Here is a 21,706-nt window from a genome sequence, read left to right as displayed (position 1 = left end):
GAACTAATGGCTTATCATACATTTTAAACATCCTTGTCTCCTCTGTTTTTCCTTCCAAAGGCTGTGGCATCCCGAAGTTGTGAATAATAAATTACAAAATCATAAAACACAAGTGATCAAAGGGTGTCAGGAGCTGGAAATGCACATGGAGCAGACAAACTGTAGCAATTGTCAGGGAGGAAATACTAAGAGTCACTTATACTTTGATTAATTAATTAGCACATTATTTTTAGGGGAAAAAAAAAATACAGCCTTTTTTTTTTGTGTGTGTGCTGTGTTTTACCCACTGCCGTTTGAAATGATATTTAGAAAAATCACGGCTGTTAAATAATGAAGCATACAGTTGAAAAAGAAAGGCCTGAAGTTGTCCACAGGTGCTTAAACCTGGCACTTGGACAAGGATGAACACGTTTAGGCTGAGGAGATGTGGTCTGTAGCTCCAGTGGGAGCCCCAGAAGAAAGATGTTGGCATTTTTACAGCGGTGAGTCTTGTTTGCATCAAGGGGCGATGCCATAAGCACAAGGAGGGAGGGTGCTGAGCTGCTGCTGTCTGTCCTCAATGGCTGGAGTATGGAGACAGCAGCTGGCGTGGATAAATGCATCTTTTTCGAAGAAGACTCATACTCTCGTGTCTCGTTTCTGAGATGAATTCTTCCTTCCTCCTGAAATGGAGCCCAGGTGAAGCCAGGAGCAGGAGCATCACTAGAGCCAAACCGAGGGCTGAACTTTTGGAAAGGAAATATGCAATGGCCTCTCTAATTTAATCATCCAGAATATGATAATCCATGCCACGCTGTTAGGTCATGCCCTGGATGCTCACTCTTTGCTCCTCAAAGGCTACACAATCACAGATACATGGAAGAAGTCTACTTGAAGATAACCCACATATCCATACCTAGAAGCACACATTTTTATGCTGGCGGTATTAAACCAACAACTCCAAGCTCTTCGCTTCAGCAGTGGAATTAGGATGTTCCGTTTTGCCTAAGAAACGTTGAACCAACATAGACCACGTTCCCTTCCAGAGCCTAACACAACAAAAGAGCCTGAAAGAGGCAGCCAAGGAGGAAAAACGTAGGTAACTCCTACGCACGTGAGGTGAAGTCGTGTCTATAAATCAGGTTTGTAGACGACACTCCGCTTTGGAGGTGTTTCCAAGAACGTATCGTAACATGATTCAATTTTTTAAGAAAAATGTAAATCAGTGGGAAAAAAAGAGGCTGCTCGTTGTCTTAATCTCATGTGAAGAAAACACAGCGTGCGTGGAAGTACTTAAACAAATGGTGAAAAATTGCTGTTACCGCTGGTTTTGTGAGAGTAATGAAACTGAAACGTTGCTGCTGCGTTTTCATTTTGCTTTAATGCTTCTCTTTCTGTTCCCCTCATGTTCCTCCTCCTCATTAATGCCATGCATTTAACCCATCATGCTGTGTGCCCCTTGGTGGCTTGTTCGTGTTTTGTTTCATTTTATTTTATTTATTTTATTTTATTTTGTTCCGTTTAACTTACCTATCCATTTATTTTGGAATGCTCATTTGGTGATGTATGGACCCAGACCCCATCGATCCATTAGAAGTTGATTTTTATCCTTTGCTTGATGATTTCCCCACGTCAGTCCCAGATATCTCCACCCCCATGCTCCCACCAGTAGGTGTGCAGGCTGTTGCGCTGACCCACGACGCGGTGAGGGTCATCTGGGCAGACAACTCTGTCCCGAAGAACCAAAAGACGACGGAGGTCCGCTTCTACACGGTCCGATGGAGAACCAGCTACTCTACAAATGCTAAATACAAGGTGAAGTTTCGGCACGTTACCAATTCGGGAACTGTTTCATCCGTTCGCATTTTATTTGCAGAGCCTTGGAATCGGTTTTTTACAAGCTTTCCTCAACCAAGATTCCCCTTTCAATCAGCAGGAGATTTGCATGAGTAACTACTGCTTGCTCAAAACCCGCGGATTTAGGTGGATGAAAATAGCATACATTAATTCTACGTGCTAATTGATGAGAGTTATGATCTTGAATCTTTACCGACCGGGTATAAATTAGCCGTAGGTGTGATAGCACGGTGAATATGAAAAAATACCAATTGCGATACCTCCCACCCTGTATGGCAATTCCACCCATATCCCCAAACACCAAAACTGGAGATTTCTTTACAGGAAAACTTCTCAGTCTGAACGGATACGGCAGCAGCAGAGGTATGCTACTTTCTGTACGAGGATTTATTTCCCAGTCCTAACGAAAACACTACCAAAAGGGGTGCAGTTTAGCAAAGAGAAACAGAGACACCGGGAATGGAAAGCAATAAGCACAGACTTTAGGTTGTTCTGTTTGCTCGCTTTTCCTTTCCACACACTATTGTCAGCTTATATATTGCACCTCGTATAACATCCACCTTCCCCATAATAAGTGTGTCCTTCCTCCCATGCCCTACCATAATGGTTGTCTCCTCTTGCCTAGAGGATCATATTGATCCAAAGCAAGTTTGTTATGAATATTTTTTCATACTGCAAGTGGATGCCCCATTTTTTACTGCTGTGTCCTACCAAAAGCAACCGCACGTAAGTTGTTTTTATTAGGACTGTAGAACGGGTGATGTTCTGTACAGCTCTGAGGCTCCTCCGATTATTGCCTGAATTATTTGTCCAAATACAGGCTGGCTTTTCCAAAATCCCAAGGATGGCTCTCTGCGTTGGTTCAGGGTACATACACAACTCGTGGACTCCAATCTCAAGATCTTTCTCAGATAACTTTTAGAAAAAAAGGCCATACCTTCAATCCCTTTTCTGAGTGGGATTGCTGTTGGCTGAGGGAAAACTCAGGGCAGCTGTTTTCTCGCTGCAGGGACTGGCCTATGCAAAGCTTTTAAATCTTTGCAAGGCTTTTAAAGCTTTGCAAGGCAAAGCTTTGTAAAATCTTTGCCCATCTTTGCAAGGATCTGCCCGTGCCATCGTGGTACATCTACTGCCATACTTCTGGCAACCTCAGGTGCTGGCATAATGATGAGACCCGCTTATAACCATCATTTTGTGGGCTCATGTGGTCGTAACAAATGACAAATTCAGGGCCAGGCTGACACCCTTTTTCCAGTTCAATCACCCCCAAGCATAAACAATAAAAAATCTTGCAGAAGGTCTGCTCGCTCAGAAATAGCCACGTTTTTCAAGGAAACGAGATAAAGCCCATTATGTTCTTTGAAAACAGTGGGGAAACCTTCCATTTTTTTTCAAAGGGCTTCAGATCAGGCTCACAAAAAGATCCCATTTGCCGATGTGTTGCTACTGAATATGCAATTCTTTTCAAACTTGCCCATTAAAAGCTTCCGTCGCTTCAAAAATGTGTACCAAATGTAATATAAAGAAGGTTTTAACCTTTTCCATTGAAATTTATAAATTGTAACTTTGCCCCGCCAACTTTACTTTGTACAAACCATCCCAAAAAGGCAGAGCATGGAATTGCTAAGGCACTTTTTCCAGTTATGCTGCCTTCATCTCAATATGATATTAAGTTCAGAGGAGTACCGAAATGCTAATAGTTAGCACCGAGTGAAATATCCAAAGAAAAACGCTCAGCTGGAGACAAATAACTTTCTTTTCCCAAAAAAAAGAACCCAACATGGCTGTGTTCCAGTAAAGATTATTTTGTCCAGCAATGGGTTCAACTCCTACAGTTTTCTCTGTGTGGTTTTTTTCCTGGTCGTGTTTACTGTCAGAGCACTTTTGTGGTGTTAGTTATCAGAATTAGTTACCCTCAGTGATGCTGAACAGCATTTTATGTCATATATCACTTCTTCCAAAATCTTTTCTGGAAGGGGAAATTATTCTTCCCTTTATTGCAATCCAGCTTTTAGCTGAAGAATAATTTTTGTAAAGTCTAGCAGCTCGATTTTGCCATCTTTGGCAAGTAGCTGAGTAGTTTGGCTAAGTAGTTTTTGATTGTATTAGTACAGTCTTTGCTTCAGCAGGTCTTAGAGAAGGGGATTCTCTGCTGAATTAAGCCCTTCCTCCGAAGAAGTTGCAAAACTGCTGATTTCCAAGGACTGGGGATTTTAATTGAGTATGACGATGATAAAATCTGGTATTGCAATTAGTCTTCCTATTAAGTAGCATGCAAAACATCTGGCAGAGCACATGTGCTAAAACAGCCTGCCATGCAGGCATACGTAGGGCGTTCCTCAATGTCTCTGCAAAGTAAATTTTTTCCCACTTTCCCCTTAAATCTTAGTACTTTATTCTGCAGCACGCTGGAAACTCGCTGCAGCATCGTTAGCGAAGGTCAATTTATTTTGGAAACATCCCATTTGGTGATTAGCAGCAGAATGCCGTTGCTGAGGTCTGCCAGCAAGATCAGCTGCTGCTCAGATGTGAGCAGCAAGGCGGTTTTCTGATGCAAAGGCATTCCTAGGTTGTCTTAATCAGTAAACTTGAGGTCCATAGGTGTATAAACATCTAAAAGCATGCACCTGTAACTCACTGTACTGTAAATTGTTGACGCTCGAGGACTGCACACCAGGCTCTGGAGCTTGAAAGACGTGGGAATTGATTTTCTTCAGTTGCCATCGTATGTCCTATAATATTCTCCTCACTTGTCTCCTTTGATACCGGTGCAGTTTGGCTCAAATTGGTCCTTACTGCATGCTGAGGGATAAAGCTAAATCGATCAGGTATAAATGAACAATATAATATTCACATCGACATCAACGTTTAGTTGTTCAGAACATATCACAGTGAGGCAGGCCAGTCATATCTTTCAAATACAATCTAATGCATGAAAATACTGTATCTAACCAAACAAAAGTGTGTTTTCTGAATGTAAAAATTAATCTTTATGCAAGGGTCCTCTTGATATTATAAATATGCATTCCCCACGGTACCTGGGAACCCTTAGTCAGGTTCATTCAAGTGGTAAAAATGCTTTCGGAGCCTCCACTACAAATCAGCAGATATTAAAAAACTTTTTTTTCTTCTTTCTTTTTCGGAAGGAACACATCAAAGAGGCTGGAAATGAACGTTTAAGTCGTGGAAATGTTCCTATTTTTTTCCTCATATGGGCACAGATGAAGGACACAGCGTTAGCTTTCAATTTGCATTTGAAAAAAAAAAAAAACGCATTGCAAATTGCTTTGTCTGGGAAAAGAAAGAGAGAAAGCATCACAATAATTTATTTAACTGCTTAAATTATAGGCAGAAAGTTTAGTATCATATTTATGGTCCTAAAAATACTCCCATTAAGGTATGCAGCAGCAACAGAGCTATTTTGCTTGGAAAAAAAAATAAAAAAAATCCATTGTAATTTGTGTTTTGCTTAGCTACCAGCAATGAGAGTTGCTTTAAAGACGTCGTTTGCTCCGTCTCTTTGCAGTCAGCAGATACGACAGCCCTGAGTCACACCGTCATCGGCCTGAAGCCTAACACCATGTACGAGTTCTCTGTCATGGTCACCAAAGGGCGGCGGTCCAGCACCTGGAGCATGACTGCCCACGCCACCACCTACGAAGCAGGTACGGCAGGAGCTCCTGAAAGGGGTTTCAATTTTTTCCTTTCATTTATACGCCCTCAAAAGCCCTGTCCAAGTTCAGTGTACCTACAAAATTCACTGCATTTCCTCATTTTTTTTTTCATGGGTAGCAAAGCAGAGCAGCCATTCCACTGCGTGACTCGGTGTCATTGCAAGAAGTTCAGACGATAGTACCTGTGTCTAATATTTTGCCCCATAATACAAAGATTATCTGTGACTTTTATGATTTAAAACAGTTTCCACTTTTCAAAGAAACCTAAGATCAGGTGAGAACAAGTTTGGAGCACTCTGTTATTCTTAGATAATAATTTTACCCCTTTAAAATTTTAATTTAGGAAGTTCTTCGTGACTTTGTCTCAAGTTTACGAGTTCCCACCTTGTCCTTTTAGTAAAAAGGGCTCAAAGACGGCTTCTATCTAACACAGGACCTTCTTGATTCAAGAGTTAAATGGCTGTGTTATAACTAAGCAACCAGAGGGCCATTCAGAATGCAATTTTTTCCTTAGGTTGAGTAGTTGTCTTCAACACACTCTAGGTACTGATATAAACCAGCTTCTACCAGCAGCCACCAAATGAAGTCTGCTGGTAAATATTGATCTGTTTTTTGTTTTTTGTTGTTTTTTTTTTTTTTGTGTGTGTTTTCTTTTTTTTTAATGAAAACCACAGTACACGCCAGTTAATTAACAAAGGGAAAATCAGAGGGAATATATGTGTCCTTAGATTTTCCCATGTGATCGCAATGCAATTATCTGAGCTTGATGGAGCGGCTCTGTTAATTAAGGGCATCCTGCACTGCTGATCTTTATTGCCTATTTTGTACCCATGCCGCATGTTGAATTTCCCGTAATGATATTAAAGAATGTACATATCAGCATCGATACAGAATCCACTAGAGATTACTACCACAGGCTATAGAGAATTGCTATGCCCATAATTCAAAAGCAACTCTCAGAGCCAAGATCCATCCCCAGCTCTGCCTACACAAGTCTTGCTGATGCGAGGGGTGTTAATGAGTGCTAAGGGAAACATCTAAAGCTTTGATTTTTCTCATGATATCTTCTGTTCACAATCTGCTGAAAGCAGAGCTCAGCTTCAGCCACTCAAAGGGACTCACGTGGCGAAAACCAGAATGGAAAACCTATGCTATGGGAGGAGGCTTTAAGAACAAGCTTTACTAGTTTAACCTCCTAAATGACAAAAAGCCTGAAAAGGGAAAGAATTAGTCCATGAAAGCATGTCAAGGAAGTTAATACCAGAGAAAGGAAAACAGTATTTAAGAGAAAGACGTTGTTTCCACACAGGTTGATGGATGCATTTAGGGAGAAATAGAATCATTTATATGGAGAATATTGCAGAACAAACATAGCAAAAGTAAAGAGAAGGAAAATTTTGCTTTGAAAATCAAATGAGGCTAGTTTACAGAAAAGGTTGTTTCTTGCAAATTCCCTGGCATAGCGAGGTGGTCCAAGATGTTTCTTCTAGTCCTCTGTTTTTAAATTGCAGACCCTGTGTCCCTGTCTGCGAGCCAAATTCCCTTTAAATACAACACAACTCTCCTAGAACATAATAGTATTAATGATAGAAATCATAATATTAATAATAATTAATATTAGTAATAATAATCATGGTGACAACAATAATGAAGTCTTCTTTAGTGATGAGGGAGCTTGCATCATGCTGGGCATTGCATCGGTTTAAGAGACCTCTCTAAGAGCTGTGATCTAGATCTAAGATCTGTGGCTTGTTTACTTCATGGTGAGAAAGACTCTTCCAGCAAACAACAGGTGATCAGTCACTTGCTTAATAATTTATCAATGACAACAATTTTTTTTTTACCAACGGATGTATTTCTTAGTTGGTTTTGGATCTCGTTTTTGAAAAATTCGACCGATGCAAACGTTGTGAGACCATCTGCTCAGTGTTCGTTATTTTCATTCCATTGCTTTCAATTTTTTTTCATTCTTTTCAGCTCCAACCTCTGCACCCAAGGACTTGACAGTCATTACACGGGAAGGGAAGCCCCGAGCCGTCATTGTCAGCTGGCAGCCACCATTAGAAGCCAATGGGAAAATTACTGGTACACATTTGCATTACCCTCTACTCTCCTTTTTCCTTTACTGTTCTGATTGCATGTTGCTTTCATTCCCCTATTTTTAGTAGAAACATCTGTTTTTTTCCCAGAATCCTATCTGATCTGATATTATTTTCTCTTACTTTTATCAGCCAACTTGGTCTAGGAGTCGAGGCAACGTTAGAGACACTGCAAGATCACTTGCAGGATGTAAATATTCATTTAAATGCTAAGAACAGTGATTTAAGTTAAAAATGCAGCCCTCTCAGCAAAGGTTTTGTGGTACATGCTGCTCAGTGATAATTAGAAATGACTAATAATAAGTACTTTGTTTGGCAATAATGTGATACATAATATACCTAATGGTAGGTTGCTTGTTTCAGCACACAATGGGAGAATTTATTGGTAGATATTTCACTTTACAATAACAATTTAAGGCGATGATGATCAGGAAAAAAAAATTACTTAATATTGACTGACAAGAACTGAACTTAATGGATGCTTCGCAGTGACAGATTTTATTTTCCAAAATGTTGCGTATAACCTTAGTGCCTAATTAAGACATCCATTAGAAGCCTTTAACGTTAATTTAGGGTGAAAAATACAGTAGAGTTCTATCTGAGATTTTGCATTTAAATGATCACTTTAGGCTGTTAATAGACATCTCAGAGGCATATAATTATTGGGAGAAATATTGTTCAACTACAAAAATGTGCACATTATGGCCTCATTACCACAAACAATCAGTTTACACCAGCTCTAGAACGTATTTTCACATGGAGGAAAGTGTGCGTTACTACCAATAACCCAGCTACACACTCCTGAAGCACTGAGAAATATAAATGTAAGAGCGAGAAGGCTTCGGCACGATGCCCTGTGCGAGCAATTAGATGTGAGGAGCACTGGGTCAGATTTTCACCAGTTGTAACTCAGCAGGGCTTCCTTGGCATCAGAGGAGGGTGAGTTACACCAGGGAAGCATCCCACTTTATATTACCAATAAAATCAGGATCTATTTCTCTTCGGACGTTGCCAAGCAATACGGATTCTCAGGTTAGACTCGCGTAGCTGAGTATAATTTCAGCCTCCATATTATGATTATCATCTTATAATTTCAGCCTCCATTATCTGAAGTTTATCGGCTGTGACCGTGTCTGAAGGGAGGATGTTTTGAGGAAATGGCTCTGTTTACATTAACCCAGTTCGGTCCTTAGAGAGGATAACTGATGATTCTGCTGGACAACACGCGAGTGCTAACGGTCCTGAATCCCCACTGGCTAAAAGACAAAAATAATAAATAAAGAAAAAGCTTTCCTGACTTTTAAATTGTGAAATGGTTTGGTCGTAGCAACTTTTGTGGAGTTTTTCCATCAAAAGCAGCGTTCAGACCTGAGAGTAGCTGGGGTCCCTCGACGTCCAAGCACAAGTTTCTTTCTTGTAGTGCTTGGTTGAAGAACGACTCTCATAAAGATTTTTTACAGCATCTGTGCCTAAGTTTTTCGTAGACTTTTCAAGGAGAGGAAACAACTCCTTGCAGAGAGTAGAAATGTCTAACAGCCATACCTTCATCCCTAGAAATGTTTGAGCTATATTTTTGCGTTAGTTTGAGAAACTTGGCTATTATATCAAACCAAATACCATGATCGGTGAAACTGCTTAGTAACCACAAATTACAAGTCTATAAATAATACCCCATGATGTAAACAAGCAAAGAAAAAAAATAGAAAAAAAAATACACAAAATATTATCATTTCCATCCTGGTGCCATTTGTCCCTGACCAGCATAACCATTCCTGTGGGATGAGAGATTCGAAAAGCATCTTTATTTCAGAAAAAATAAAATAGAGGAGTAGTGGTGATAAACTTTACACCGATTTTTTAGTAACATTGGATCTCAAGCAACAAAATGAAGTCCAGAAGATTCACCTGGGCTCTCCGCCCTCCAGAAGCCCACTCCTTTGGTGCTGGCACATAAGACCAAGCTCAGATCGTATGTCTTTGCATGCTACTAGAGTGCCATGGAAAAAAGAGGGGAAAAGAAGGAAAAAAGAAAGAAAACAAAGACATTTATCTCCAGAATATCATTTGCCAAGAAGGTTCTTCCTACAAACTTCTGTTGTTTCCTAACACTGCTATTTCTACTCCCTAAATCCTAAAAATTTTAAGTTTTATTCAGTCCTAAGCAGTAATTGCAATGCCCCAGTTACCCAAAGTCTGAGTTTGAGTTCTTCATTCTTTTCCCAAAAATACTTCCCCTAGATGTGCCAGGAAATATTACATGGCTTCCCGTGAGCACCCAGTACTTGATGTGCATCATTAAAGCCATTTCATTTTATTTCAGCACTGAAACCCTAAAGACTTACATTGTATGGTTTATGGCATTTATCAGACTGAATGGTGCACCTGTATTCGAGAAATGTGCTCATAACAGAGCCGTTTAGTGTGTGCTACCTATTTTTATATTTGTTCAACCCGTATCTCTTGCAGAGAATGCTGTAATTGTTGTTTTGGAGTAAAAATAGACAAATACGAATTAATTGTCACAGCCTCCTTTGAAGCTATTTTGATCAGACACCCACTGTTGCTGCTTTTAAAGAGAAAATAGTAGTTTTTAATCAATCTACATTTTCCACGGACATTGCAGAGGAAGCACGTCGCTTGAAGCACTAACCAAGAGGCTGTTTTTTTTTCAGCTTACATCCTCTTCTACACCCTGGACAAGAATGCTCCCATCGACGACTGGGTGATGGAGTCCATCAGCGGTGACCGGCTCACCCACCAGATCCTGGATCTCAGCCTGGACACGGTCTACTACTTCCGAATCCAAGCCCGCAATGCCAAGGGTGTGGGGCCTCTCTCTGATCCCGTTTTCTTCCGGACGCTGAAAGGTTTGGATCTATCTCATCCTGATATTAATGATAGCTCCGGTGTTCTTCTGGCTCCGTGGGAGCTTTGCAATTAATTCCACGGCAGCCAGAAGAACTCCTACTACTTGAAACTATTATTGAGAGATGAAAGCCAACCGCTGCATATGGTAGTTGACAAGAGTAAACCACATAATGAGTCAGTAACTGTAGTTTTAAATTCAATCAGCTTGGGGAGAGCACTCTGACACCACCTAACTTCCAGCCATCAGTGGTAGAGCTAATTGGATGTGCCTGGATTTCTCCAGGGACCTACCTTTTCTTCTGGGATCCTCAGGTGACTGTAGGAGCTGGCAATGACTCACTCCTATCAACAGAGCAGTCTCACACACGATTATAATTAAAAAATCTCAGCAAACTGAGATGCAATCTGACTTCACGTGGGGAAAATTGTCCCAGATATTTTTCAGTGCCTGCTATTAACAACAGAAATTACTGCTGGATCTCTCCCCGTTAGTGACCGGCAAAGCAGGGGCACCCATTTTTTTTGGCTGGTGCATGTTTTAACCGGGCCACTGTGTTTATGAGAGCAAAGGACTCGTACCCAGCTCAATTTTTAATTAGCACAGTGAGATATTCCTCTTCTGTCCTCCCTGCTGCCTAGCTGTGAAGGCCTGACATCATCTCCCCAGAAATGATTCGATATGAAGGTGTAAGCAACATTGCTGTGAGGGGGGAGCGGGATGTTTGCAGCAGCTCTGCTCCTTCTATTTTAACTGTCACTCACTGATTTGCACAAAGGTATGAAATTACTGCTGAAAAGAGGTATAATTAATGAAAAAGTCGAATGGCATAAACAGCAAACCTGTTCCAGGAAAGAAGCGTGGCGTGTGAGAGAGCACTTCAGCGCTCTATCTGCTGGAGGAAATCCAGGGGTTTGCACATAAAAATAACATCTTGGCAGAAGGGAATTGGAAGTGGATTTAGGCTGGACCTGCAAAGTCAGGGTTAGAGGGAAATTCAGAATGAAAGCTGTACACAAAAGCCTGGGAATTAGCATTCACATTCAAACCTCTTTTTAATCAGTTCTAAGTGACTTCAGTTAACGCGGGCTGTATAAAAGCTAAGCGAAATGACCAAACAAAAGGGGTGACACGCAATCCCTCCATCGCTCCTTTTATTTTTATTTTTATTTTCCTGTTGGGCAAGAGCTCATATTCGAGTTCATCTTTCAGCAGCCCTTTACGTGAACAGCAAACTGCCTTTTCCTGCCGCCCCTGATGGAAGGAGGAGGGGAACCTCCGTGTCCAGCGGGTGCCTGGCACTTCCCATGAAGGAGGGATTTGGATGAATGAGGCAGTGTCCTCGGCAGCCCTGGCAGAGAGCTTGCCCTTTCTGCTTCGCTGCTATCAGTGTCTACGAAGCGTGCTGCCGACCATTCAGGCCGGGAGTGAAAAGGCTCATACAACAGTTTTCATGAATTAGCACAAGTCAGAAAGAAAAAAAAAAAAAAGAAAAAGAAAAAGAAAAAGAAAAAGAAAAAGAAAAAGAAAAAGAAAAAGAAAAAGAAAAAGAAAAAGAAAAAGAAAAAGAAAAAGAAAAAGAAAAAGAAAAAGAAAAAGAAAAAGAAAAAGAAAAAGAAAAAGAAAAAGAAAAAATTGTACCAATTTGTTCGGAGCTTATCGCAGCCAGCCCAGGTTTGCAGGACTTCCTTGTCCAAGTCGTGTTTCCCTTTGAATGAATTATGGGTAAGATCGTGATTATTCATTCTGCCATGAAATGTGAAGAGATAGCACTTTGTGGGTGCTTCATCTCCATCAGGCGGATGGTGCCAACTTAATTTCATGCTCACGATTTGTGCCAAGCAGAAGGCTGTTAGGCTGAGTCGAGGCATCAAAATATAATAACCACAGATTAATGAGATATCAAAAGATATAGAGACTCGGATATCTAAGTAAACTGAAAGATTAATGTACTAGATAGCCCCTACTTTGTAATGTTTACACAAAGTACCATAAAACTCATTTGGGAAATGAATTCTGGATCAGACAGCATCAACAGATACCAAAAAGATGAATTTATACATTTGTTACATCTCGTAATTGCCTACAAGGACTATGTCTAATACCCTGCCATGAATATTTAATGATAACCACCCTAAACATGTCATGTTCAATAATATTCAGCTGTTTGTTGGTTTTTTTTTGACAAATATTTCTCTGCACTTGAGGTGAAAAGACTTTCTGAAGTCTTGAGTGCGTTCTGATTTATGCAGAAACGTTGGTTTCCTGCCCTTAATGATTATTAACAGAAGAGGTGTAGGCGCCATATGGTAATGTGTGCTCTCATGGCAAATATATGTCCTGATCAGAGAAAGTTTTAAGCCGTGAAGAACGAAAAAAGCATCAAAGAGCCACTAAGTCACCCACCGTCTGATTTCATGTATTATAACGTTCCTCCAAGGAAACCAGGCCATTGCCATGTAAGTATTTGTAGTGACTTCCCTTTACTAATGAAAACGTAGTGGGCTGTGAGAAATAGGTATGTTTAGTAGTAAATAACGCTCCCATGGAGCAATGAGTTTATGTTCTTCCACCTCGGCTCCACTGATGATAATACACAGGCAAATGGCAAATCCTTAGCATATGGAAATCGTCGTTACACCGTGAACTTCAATCAATCTGTGACAGTTTACATCACTCGAGGATCTGCTTTTTTATGCTCTGGCTGGCTAAATTTATCACTGCATGCATGAAGAGTCTGATGCAAACATTATAAGGAGCCTGGAAGATGGATAAAATGTGATGAAACACCCCACAGCTTTCTGACTAGGTGACTTGGGCCCAAACTTGAAGTCATTACTGGGATTTTTCTTACTCCTTCGTGAGAAAATACCTGGATAATTTCAATAAATATTATCCGCACATACACACGTCTGTGGCAGAGAACAGAGACTGTCTCGGTGTTACATTGCTTGATGGTGCATAAACGAATCATTTTCAGAAATTCACTAAGTAGAAATAAGTAAACACAACCCGAAATTTCTTTGCCACTGCCCAATGAGATGTGATAGCTGCAGGGGGAATGAATGAACCCATGGCAGGCAGAGAGGAGGGAGGATTTCTTCGGTCTTTCAACTAATTTGTCAGTTGAGTGTTCTCCTCTGTTGCAGAAACAAGGAAATCTTAGAGGCGCGCTTGCTGAGTGTAGGTGTGCTTTCTTCTGCTGAGCTGCACCTCTTCTGGATTCCGGCCAGCATTTACAAACAGGCTGAGCTGCTTTAATTAAAGAAAATGAAACAGCATTCTGCTTATCGGAATCACACGCAGCGTTGCTCCGATCCGCGTCCGCTGGCCAAGCTGCCTGTCAGTGCACCAATAAAATAAAATAAAATAAAAGTGAATAAAAACCTCGGTCAGATGTAAAGGGACAAATGGAAAAGGGGAGAGAGGGAGAAGGAGGGCACAGCCTGAGCTTCACACTCTCAGACGATCCCTTCATGCTAAGGTCAGGAAGGAAAATTTGATTCTTCTGCAAGGCACCAAGTTAAGCCTTGCCACTGTACCATGTGTGCCGGAGCCCCAAAACCTCAGGGGCTGCCCATGGGCCTGTGGGGCACCATTCCCAGCCCTGCAGTGCCCTCTAACGGGTTTGGGGGTCATTGAAGGAGCTCTTCCCCCTTCCACAGGCCTGGAGAATATGGATGTGGCCGTCTGGGGGACAGGTTGGGTGTAAACTGCTGCTAGTTCAGCACCTTCATCGTTCCCTAGCACAAAACCACGATCTAGCAGAGGTTTCATAGATGTTTTTAGCAGCAAGGGGTTCAGCATGCCCTGCACCTGCAGGTGGTCATGATCAAACTTGCAGCTTCATGCACCAAATGACATTTTTTCCCCCAATTTCCTGCATTTCATTCTCGCATATTCATTAAGCAGAGGACCGGTTAATGCTCGTAGCTCTTCATGTATCCAAGGGAAGCTGAAACAGGAAGGCTTTTAATGTATCTATTGAAATGTGAAGTCTTGTCGAGCACACTTCAGATCACGCTATCTTTTATGGTTATTATGCAAAAACATGTAAATACTTTTAAAGTCTTTTGTAGAAGGCTGAAACAATGATAATATGCGTCAAGCTGAGCGTTCAGCTTGCAGGTGATTTGGCCACAATTATTCAAAGAACCAGAGTTTCTCTTCTCTGCCTTTTTCTCTCTCTCTTTCCCTTCTTGCTTAATTAAACTTCCCAGATCATGGTGGCATATCAAAGAACGAGAGAACGAGAAAATACCGGGGGCAACTTTTCACCTTTGTGAAAACTTTGTGCAAATATTTGACGTGGAGCACGGTGCGACCTGCGTTTGTCCTCTTTAGTTCTCCAGGGGCTCTTTGAGAAAAGGGAAGGCTAAAAAAAACCTCCTTCCCCCCTGGGCTGCCTGCTTGGGGATGCTTTGCTCTGGGGTTTTCCCTTCGCCAGCGGCCCGGCTCTAACGACGTTGTCTCTTTCTTGCAGTTGAGCACCCCGACAAAATGGCCAATGACCAAGGTACGGTGCCCTCAATCTGTCGCCTTCATTCCCGGCATCCCCGCCGCGCCGCCGCCTTTCACCTGGGCTGCACACCTGAGGAGGCAGGCGCCGGCGCGCTAATTAATCTTGTTAATGAAGTTCTGCTCGGCTGAGGCTGCTGCTTTGATGGGGAAGATGTAAATTTTCGGGAGAGGAAATTGTTTTGTCTCTTTTCTGAAGGACCAATTAAAATGTCAAGCTGCTTTGTATGAAATAAATTTTTAGTCTCTCTGCTGCACTTCTGAATAATTCACGTTAAATATAATTAAGCTCGGCATAATTCCCCGGCTCTTCCTGCACCCTTTTGTGGGTTATAGATTAAAGTTCAGAAGGCTCACGGTGAGAAATCATAAATCATCTTTACCCTCAAAACAGCAGCTCTCGTTTAATAATCGCAAAGTTTAGTCAACTTTTCAAGGCATTATCATTATGTTTGCCAAATATGAATGTGTCTGATTAGTCACAGCTCCTCTGCTCCTATCCCCTTTTCAGTACTTGGAAAGTGTGTTGCTGGGATATTTTTCATTTTTTACTCTAGACCTGTTTATTCGTAAGTATTTATTTCAATTATACCCAGAAGATCATACATTTCTGTGACATCTGCCCAAGGAAACGGTCACAGGGACTTTGGGAGAACTTGGAGGTGATGCTGGGAGGTGCGTTTGGTTTGAACTCTCGCTTTAGGTTTGTGTCGAAGGCAAAGTGAGAGGTCAACCTCAAATCCTAGCTTCACTTACCAGCTGCCATCATACCCCGATTTAATGAATTACATTAATTTGAAACATGGAAATTCCTGGTGGAAACAAGAGCATTATTTAGGGCTTCAAGCTGGAACACCCATGGGAGTTACCCTATTTCTTCACGAGGGTTTCATCATGTACCAGGTACCACCTGCAGTACAAGAAGGCAGCACATCCCCGCAGGCGAGACCCACTCTCAGCCAATTTGGGAAATTCGATGTCTAATTTCAGCACATAATCTTCTCCGTAAAGGCAGAAAGAAGTATCTAAATTATAAAATTAAAAGCTGGTTTTGCTCGGTATGATTTATTGCACCACAGCACACACAAATTGAAAATGTCAGCTTTGAATAGATAAAAACTGCTTTTAAAAGGTAAATGTGTTAGGTTGCAAAGAAGCCTGAAAGTAAATTATCAATATATTTTTCTCGAATTTGCATTTAAAATATATTCAGGCAGGCTCGGAAAACTTAGGAGAGGCTTCAGCACAAAGTATCACCTGGTAAAGCAGGATTGAAAGAGCATCACTTTTTTATAAAATGGGGGAAAAGGGAAGGCTAGATGGAAAATTGAGTTTGTTGTGTTTGTTTTAGTTTTTCCCTCTTTCATCATATCTGTACTGCTGCTTGAGTGCTATTTAATGACCTTGTGGCACAACACATGGAGCATCTCCCATCGCAGCTGGTTGTGATTTCGAGAGGCAAAGCCTCAAAAAAGAGCCTCTGGCAGGCAGCCTCTGAGCTCCCAGCTCTGCCCTCGCTGTCACAGCACCATAGCTTTGTGCAGCTATTGTAGCACAGCCACTCTTATATCCATCTTCCATTATTTTTCTATACTTGCCCCAAATCTTCTGCCCATGAAACTGGTGTCAGTAGAAGCAGTGCCTCGCTCCTGACTTTCTGCTTGCTTCATTCCCTGTAATGCTGCAGAAAAGTCAGAGGTTTTCGGATGCTCAGCGTTCTGCTTGTGGGTAGAAAAATACAGAAAATGTGGCAAAGCATTTTCCTGTTCCACAGAAGTGTGATCTTACCTCCGCCATGGGGATTAACGAAATCAGATTCTCTGCAGAGACACCTGCCTGTCCCTTCGTGTGCTGCGGTGTAATTAATGGGGGGAAGTGAATAAGCATGACAGGTTAACTCTGCATATGGCAAGTGAGCACAAATTCCTCGAGTGACTGCAGAGAAGGAGTTCTGGGCCATTTTCCCTTTTGTGCGTCCTGCTCCTCTGGGGAAGCTGTGACCCTTGCTAAAGTCTCAAAGCCTGCAGAAGGGTGCAGCCTGCAGAAGCTCCAGTTCATTGCTTTAAACATTTGGGGGGAGCTCTTCCTCTCCCAGCCAGCTGCTCAGAGTCTCAGCCTGCATCGTGCTTAAAATACAACCGTGATTTGTTATTCACTTGAAAATAATAAATTACATGGTGTCACGGTGGTTAGATAAAGTAATGTTAAGACCTGTTTCTGCATTTTTTAAAGATCATTTCGAGATACAAAATGATACACAGCCTTCAGTGTGTAGGGTGGTTACTAAATGCATGCTGGATAGCTCATGGTTGATTACAATAGCAAAATAGCTGTTATTGTGCTTCTTATAGATACTGCACTTATAGATACCTATAGGTATGAAAGCTACAATGGCTTTCTATAATTGGGAAAGCAGTAGGATTAGTGGGGAGCAAAATTAAGGTGATAGAAACTGTGCCCTGGGTGCTCAACCCCATCTACCTCCAGTCACCCTGCCCTCTCCCTGCAGGAAAACTGCCTCCTGGCCATTTAAGTAACAAAAATTAAACCTTCTTGCTGGGTGTTTAGCAGATAGCAAGCATGCACAACATGAGTTAAACATGATCAGTCCCTCTTGGAGTTACCTGTACATAAATACTGCCTTTTGTCTGGGTAGGTGAAATAAACTTCATTGCAGTTCTTTAGGGCTGTAGTATAGAAGAAGGAATTCTCAGCCTTTTGTGGTTTGTTTCCTAGGCTTGTTGGTATCTAAATTCAGCTTCCACTTTTAAATGACCTCCGTGATGAATTCTTATAAGAGAAAGTCCGAGGCCCTCACTCGATCTGCAGGCAACTCTATTAAAGACGAGTCACCGGGGCCAGGTCTCACTGTAACTGTACTGCGAGCAGCGAGATAAACAAAGTCAAATTTCCTAAAAGCTCGTTTGCCTCAGAAATAATCAAAGCTAATTCTTTAATCATCCAGGGTCTGAAGCAACGCTCACTGAAGTCAGCGATAGCCTTTTAAATTACTCCGTGCTTTGGACAAGGCCCTTGGGGGCCGTCTCTGCCACAAATGCAATTCGTATTGAGTGACACGAATTAACTCTGGTAGGTCATCCATCTCCGACACCAGCACGTGGCTGTGAAGTTCAGAGAGAAAAAGGCACTTCTGTGGCAGCAGAGCAGAGTTGGAGGCTGTGGGACAAGTGAGGGGTTTTGGGCAAAAACCCCGGGGTTTCAGGACATGAGGCAGTGCAGCCTTGAGGGGCTTGCATGAGGTAAAGGAGATGGGGCAGAGAGCACAATCTGGGGAGAACTTCAACAGTTTTTGGCCATCGTAAAGGCAGCAGAAGTGATAATATGAAAGTAAGCATAAAATTACAGTTTCAGATTCTCAGGAGAGAATTTTTATCACAAATTTTATGTATGTAGGAGAAGGCCAGCTGCTTTCTTAGGAGCTATTGTCGAGGCTTCCTTAAGTCTTACAAACTCTGTTTATGATTTTGGTCTGGAATTTAGAGGCAAACTGGGTGAAGAAGAGATTAATTCACTCTGTTTTATCTTGCCCCAGTTTTCATTTGATAAACCCATATTAAATTTAGTCCCAATTTTGTCAATATAGGACTTGTAAACAGTAATGTGTGGCCATCGGAATTAGATCTGTGAAAGAGCAAAAAGCTGATTTCTGCCTTTGGACTACAGCTGTTTCATAGCATCCCCTGGAAATTCTGATAAAAGGAAACATACCCAATTTTGAACAAATATTTTTTATTATCTCAGGAAATTTCAGTACATTTTGATTGTTCTATTGTTTTCCAAAAAAGCTGTTTTCCATGAAATGGACCGTTATAAACTATCCAGATGAATTGTGTATGGAATGGAATGTATGTATGGAATATAGGCGTGAGTTTTTTATATATATGACGTTCCTCTTTATAACCATAAACTGGAGATTTAAGATTGAGCTTCAGCACTTGCCGCCATGGTGAGGCCTACAGGAGGTCTCCAGCTCCCCATGCCCGGAGCAGGGCCTGTGGCCATACCAAGCTCCACAAAAAGTCCACGGAGAAGATCATGACAGTCAGTTGTGTTTCCAAATCCCAAGAAAATCTACAAATCTACAGCTGTGCTTCCAAATCCCAAGGAAAATGGAGGCCTGCATTGTCCTGCACCCAGCCTGAAGGCCCGTTTCAGGGTTCCCAGGCGGTGCGGGGACTTTGGGGGATTTTGCTTCTCCCGAAGAGGGACTGAAGGCCAGTTGTGTGGTGGCACACCTGCAGTTTTACACCTCGGTGTTCTTCATCTCATGAGTAAACAGCACACTAATTGTTTCAGCTCTCAGAGCAAGGCAGTTTGAAGCGCAGTCCAGTCAAGCATGGAATTTGGCTGTCTGTAGTTCAGTCTCCACCGTGCTGGACTTGGGCAGCCGTGTTGCTCTTCACCTGCTTGAAACCTTCCTGTGCTCGGTGGTGGTGGGCTGGAAACTCTTAATGTGCATTTTTCATGTGTTTTCCTGTGTGAAAACAGCTGCCAGTACATTTATAGCCTGATACCAGCCCCCGAAAAGCCGCGCTGTCTCACGCAGTGACAGCAGAAGGTGTTCAGTTTGCCTCTTTATTTCCTTTGACGGCCTTGGGCTTTTGGCTCTGAAGCTATTTTGCAAACTCTGGGAGTAGCATCAGTGAAAGGATGAGCTATTCAGATCTTTTTTCAAAGAGCTGCTTCCTAAACAAATAATGCAGCAGTCTGCAATGCTCTTTGCTACTAGGAGAAGCAATAAAAAGTATCCCATTTATCAGAAGAACCTCTTCTGAGGAAAGAAAGAAAGAAAAACAAAACCAAAAACTTTCTTAAGGTCAAAAACATGGAAAGCATCTGCAAGGAGGGATCTCAGAAGACATGCTTGAAATTATAAGGAGGGTTATTCCTGCATAATGGTTGCGTTTCCTGCTATGCTGAGACATCGCTGAGACAGCTACCTCAGGAGGCACCTTGAAAAAGCAGAACTAGAAATTCAAGAGGAAATGTGGTATCTGTTCATCTAATCGTGCCTTTCTGCCCAAACCCCAGGGTCCTTCCCAGAAGTCTGCCAGCTTATACACACTGAAAAGCAAACTTAAAAATATTTCTGCCTTCTTCGAGCTTTTCAGCTCTCTCTAGCACAATGTGTTGTCTCCTTCATTACCTGGTGCTGGCTGTGGATGGGAAGACAAGAAGATACAAACCCTCGTGCTCTGAGTTGTTTAAATGATGACGGATGCAGAACTTCAGTGCTCAAAGCTGAATGTCTCGAGGTCTGCCACATAGTGTCATCAACGGGGGGAGACAAGGGCCTTCAAAAACAGGTTTTCCCAATGCCCACGCAGCATTGCACATCCCAGGCTGGCCTGATGTCCCTCTTCAGGAATAAATTCTTCAAGGGATACCTGGGGAGGCAGGAAACATTGATTAGTCTCTGCTTTCTCATACGAGAACATTGCTCAGCTTATTTTCTCAGTATTTTTGGACTGTTTATGGCAAAATGCAAGAGGAAAAAGATTTATGCTATTATCCCAAAAGAATTTCTGACCCCTTTCCAGGTGCTGGAGACCTGGGAGGATGAAGATCTGTTGTGGTCACAGACGTCTTGATTTATTTTTTTTTTTGCCTTGACATGATCAAGTTGAAATGGTTATTGAATATAATGGTCATGGAAAAAGCACTTGTTTTTTCAGAAGAAAAAACTCGAGTCACTGAAACATTTGAAAGACAGAAGTGAAATGGAGGAGTGAGAGATGAGAAAGAATATGTAGGATCAAATGGATTTAGGTTTTAGTACCTCAGAAAGCATGCTAAAACTCATTTAAAAAAAAAGTAGGAAAAGCAAGTTTGAAGATTGTTTAACCTCCAGTGAAAAGGCAGTTCTGGAAAAAGCAGCTCATTAGTTGAGATTTTAAATGTTTTTTTCCAAAAACCTGGAGTAACATGAAGGAAAAAAGCTCCACTGGAAAATGGTGGAAGTCAAAGAGTTAGTCCATGGTCTGACCAAAAAAAGAGAGATCTAGACATACCTGTTGATTTATTTTGACCTTATAAGTCTCTTTCTGGTTGGCATGGAGGGTTTACATCCGAATTCAGTGGAGCAGGAGTTTTGGACTTGTCTTCCAGCAGATGGGAAGCCCACTGGTGCCATGGAGAGTGATGGCAACTCTAAGCACAGGGCGTGTTATTCCAAAGCATTTTATTCCAAATAATGTCTTAGTAGCAGAACAAAGCTGAATTAACCTAAATTCAATCTTTAAAGAATTTTGGAAATGTTTCTAGCCCCCAAGCCCTCCTGGATATGCTCAGTGTAGCCTAGTTGAGAGGTTGCTGTGTCTCCATTGCTGGTCCCTTCACAGGGCAGGGTCTCGGACAGGGTGAGCTCTCCAGGACACCCATCACACCGAGTGCTGCTTTTCCCCAGGAACACAGTCCTTAAATTCAGAAAAAAACAGGAAAACTGATACGGGCAGCTGTTCACGCAAATATTTATACAATAAAAATGTGATGCATAATGCCTTGAAAAGTGCTCTTCTGCTAATTCAAAAAGTACTGAACTTGGAGTCAGGCGTGCAGGTTAGTTTGTTTTTTTTTTTGAAGTTCCCAATATCCAGATTGAATTTTTGAATGTGTTAAGCTCCCTCTAAGATCTGTCAGTGTGGGCTAAGTAGCAGAAATAGCAATGTTTAGCAGCCTCCCGTTGAGATACC

The 21,706-nt window shown here is 41.8% G+C and overlaps 1 protein-coding gene across 1 annotated transcript in view; it reads left to right on the top strand.

Annotated features, from left to right (window-relative positions):
• Positions 1-21,706, top strand: part of DCC (DCC netrin 1 receptor) — a 360,844-nt gene that overhangs the window by 307,980 nt on the left and 31,158 nt on the right. Inside the window, exons 17-21 of the mRNA XM_032206156.1 lie at positions 1,556-1,794; positions 5,363-5,501; positions 7,488-7,595; positions 10,282-10,476; positions 14,959-14,991. Of these exons, the coding sequence (XP_032062047.1) occupies positions 1,556-1,794; positions 5,363-5,501; positions 7,488-7,595; positions 10,282-10,476; positions 14,959-14,991 (714 nt within the window). The remainder of the gene's footprint in view (positions 1-1,555; positions 1,795-5,362; positions 5,502-7,487; positions 7,596-10,281; positions 10,477-14,958; positions 14,992-21,706) is intronic.

Source organism: Aythya fuligula, chromosome Z (assembly GCF_009819795.1).
Source record: "Aythya fuligula isolate bAytFul2 chromosome Z, bAytFul2.pri, whole genome shotgun sequence".
Taxonomy (NCBI): domain Eukaryota; kingdom Metazoa; phylum Chordata; class Aves; order Anseriformes; family Anatidae; genus Aythya; species Aythya fuligula.
The sequence above is the reverse complement of the archived record's forward strand: the minus strand, read 5'-3'. Positions and strand labels throughout refer to the sequence as shown.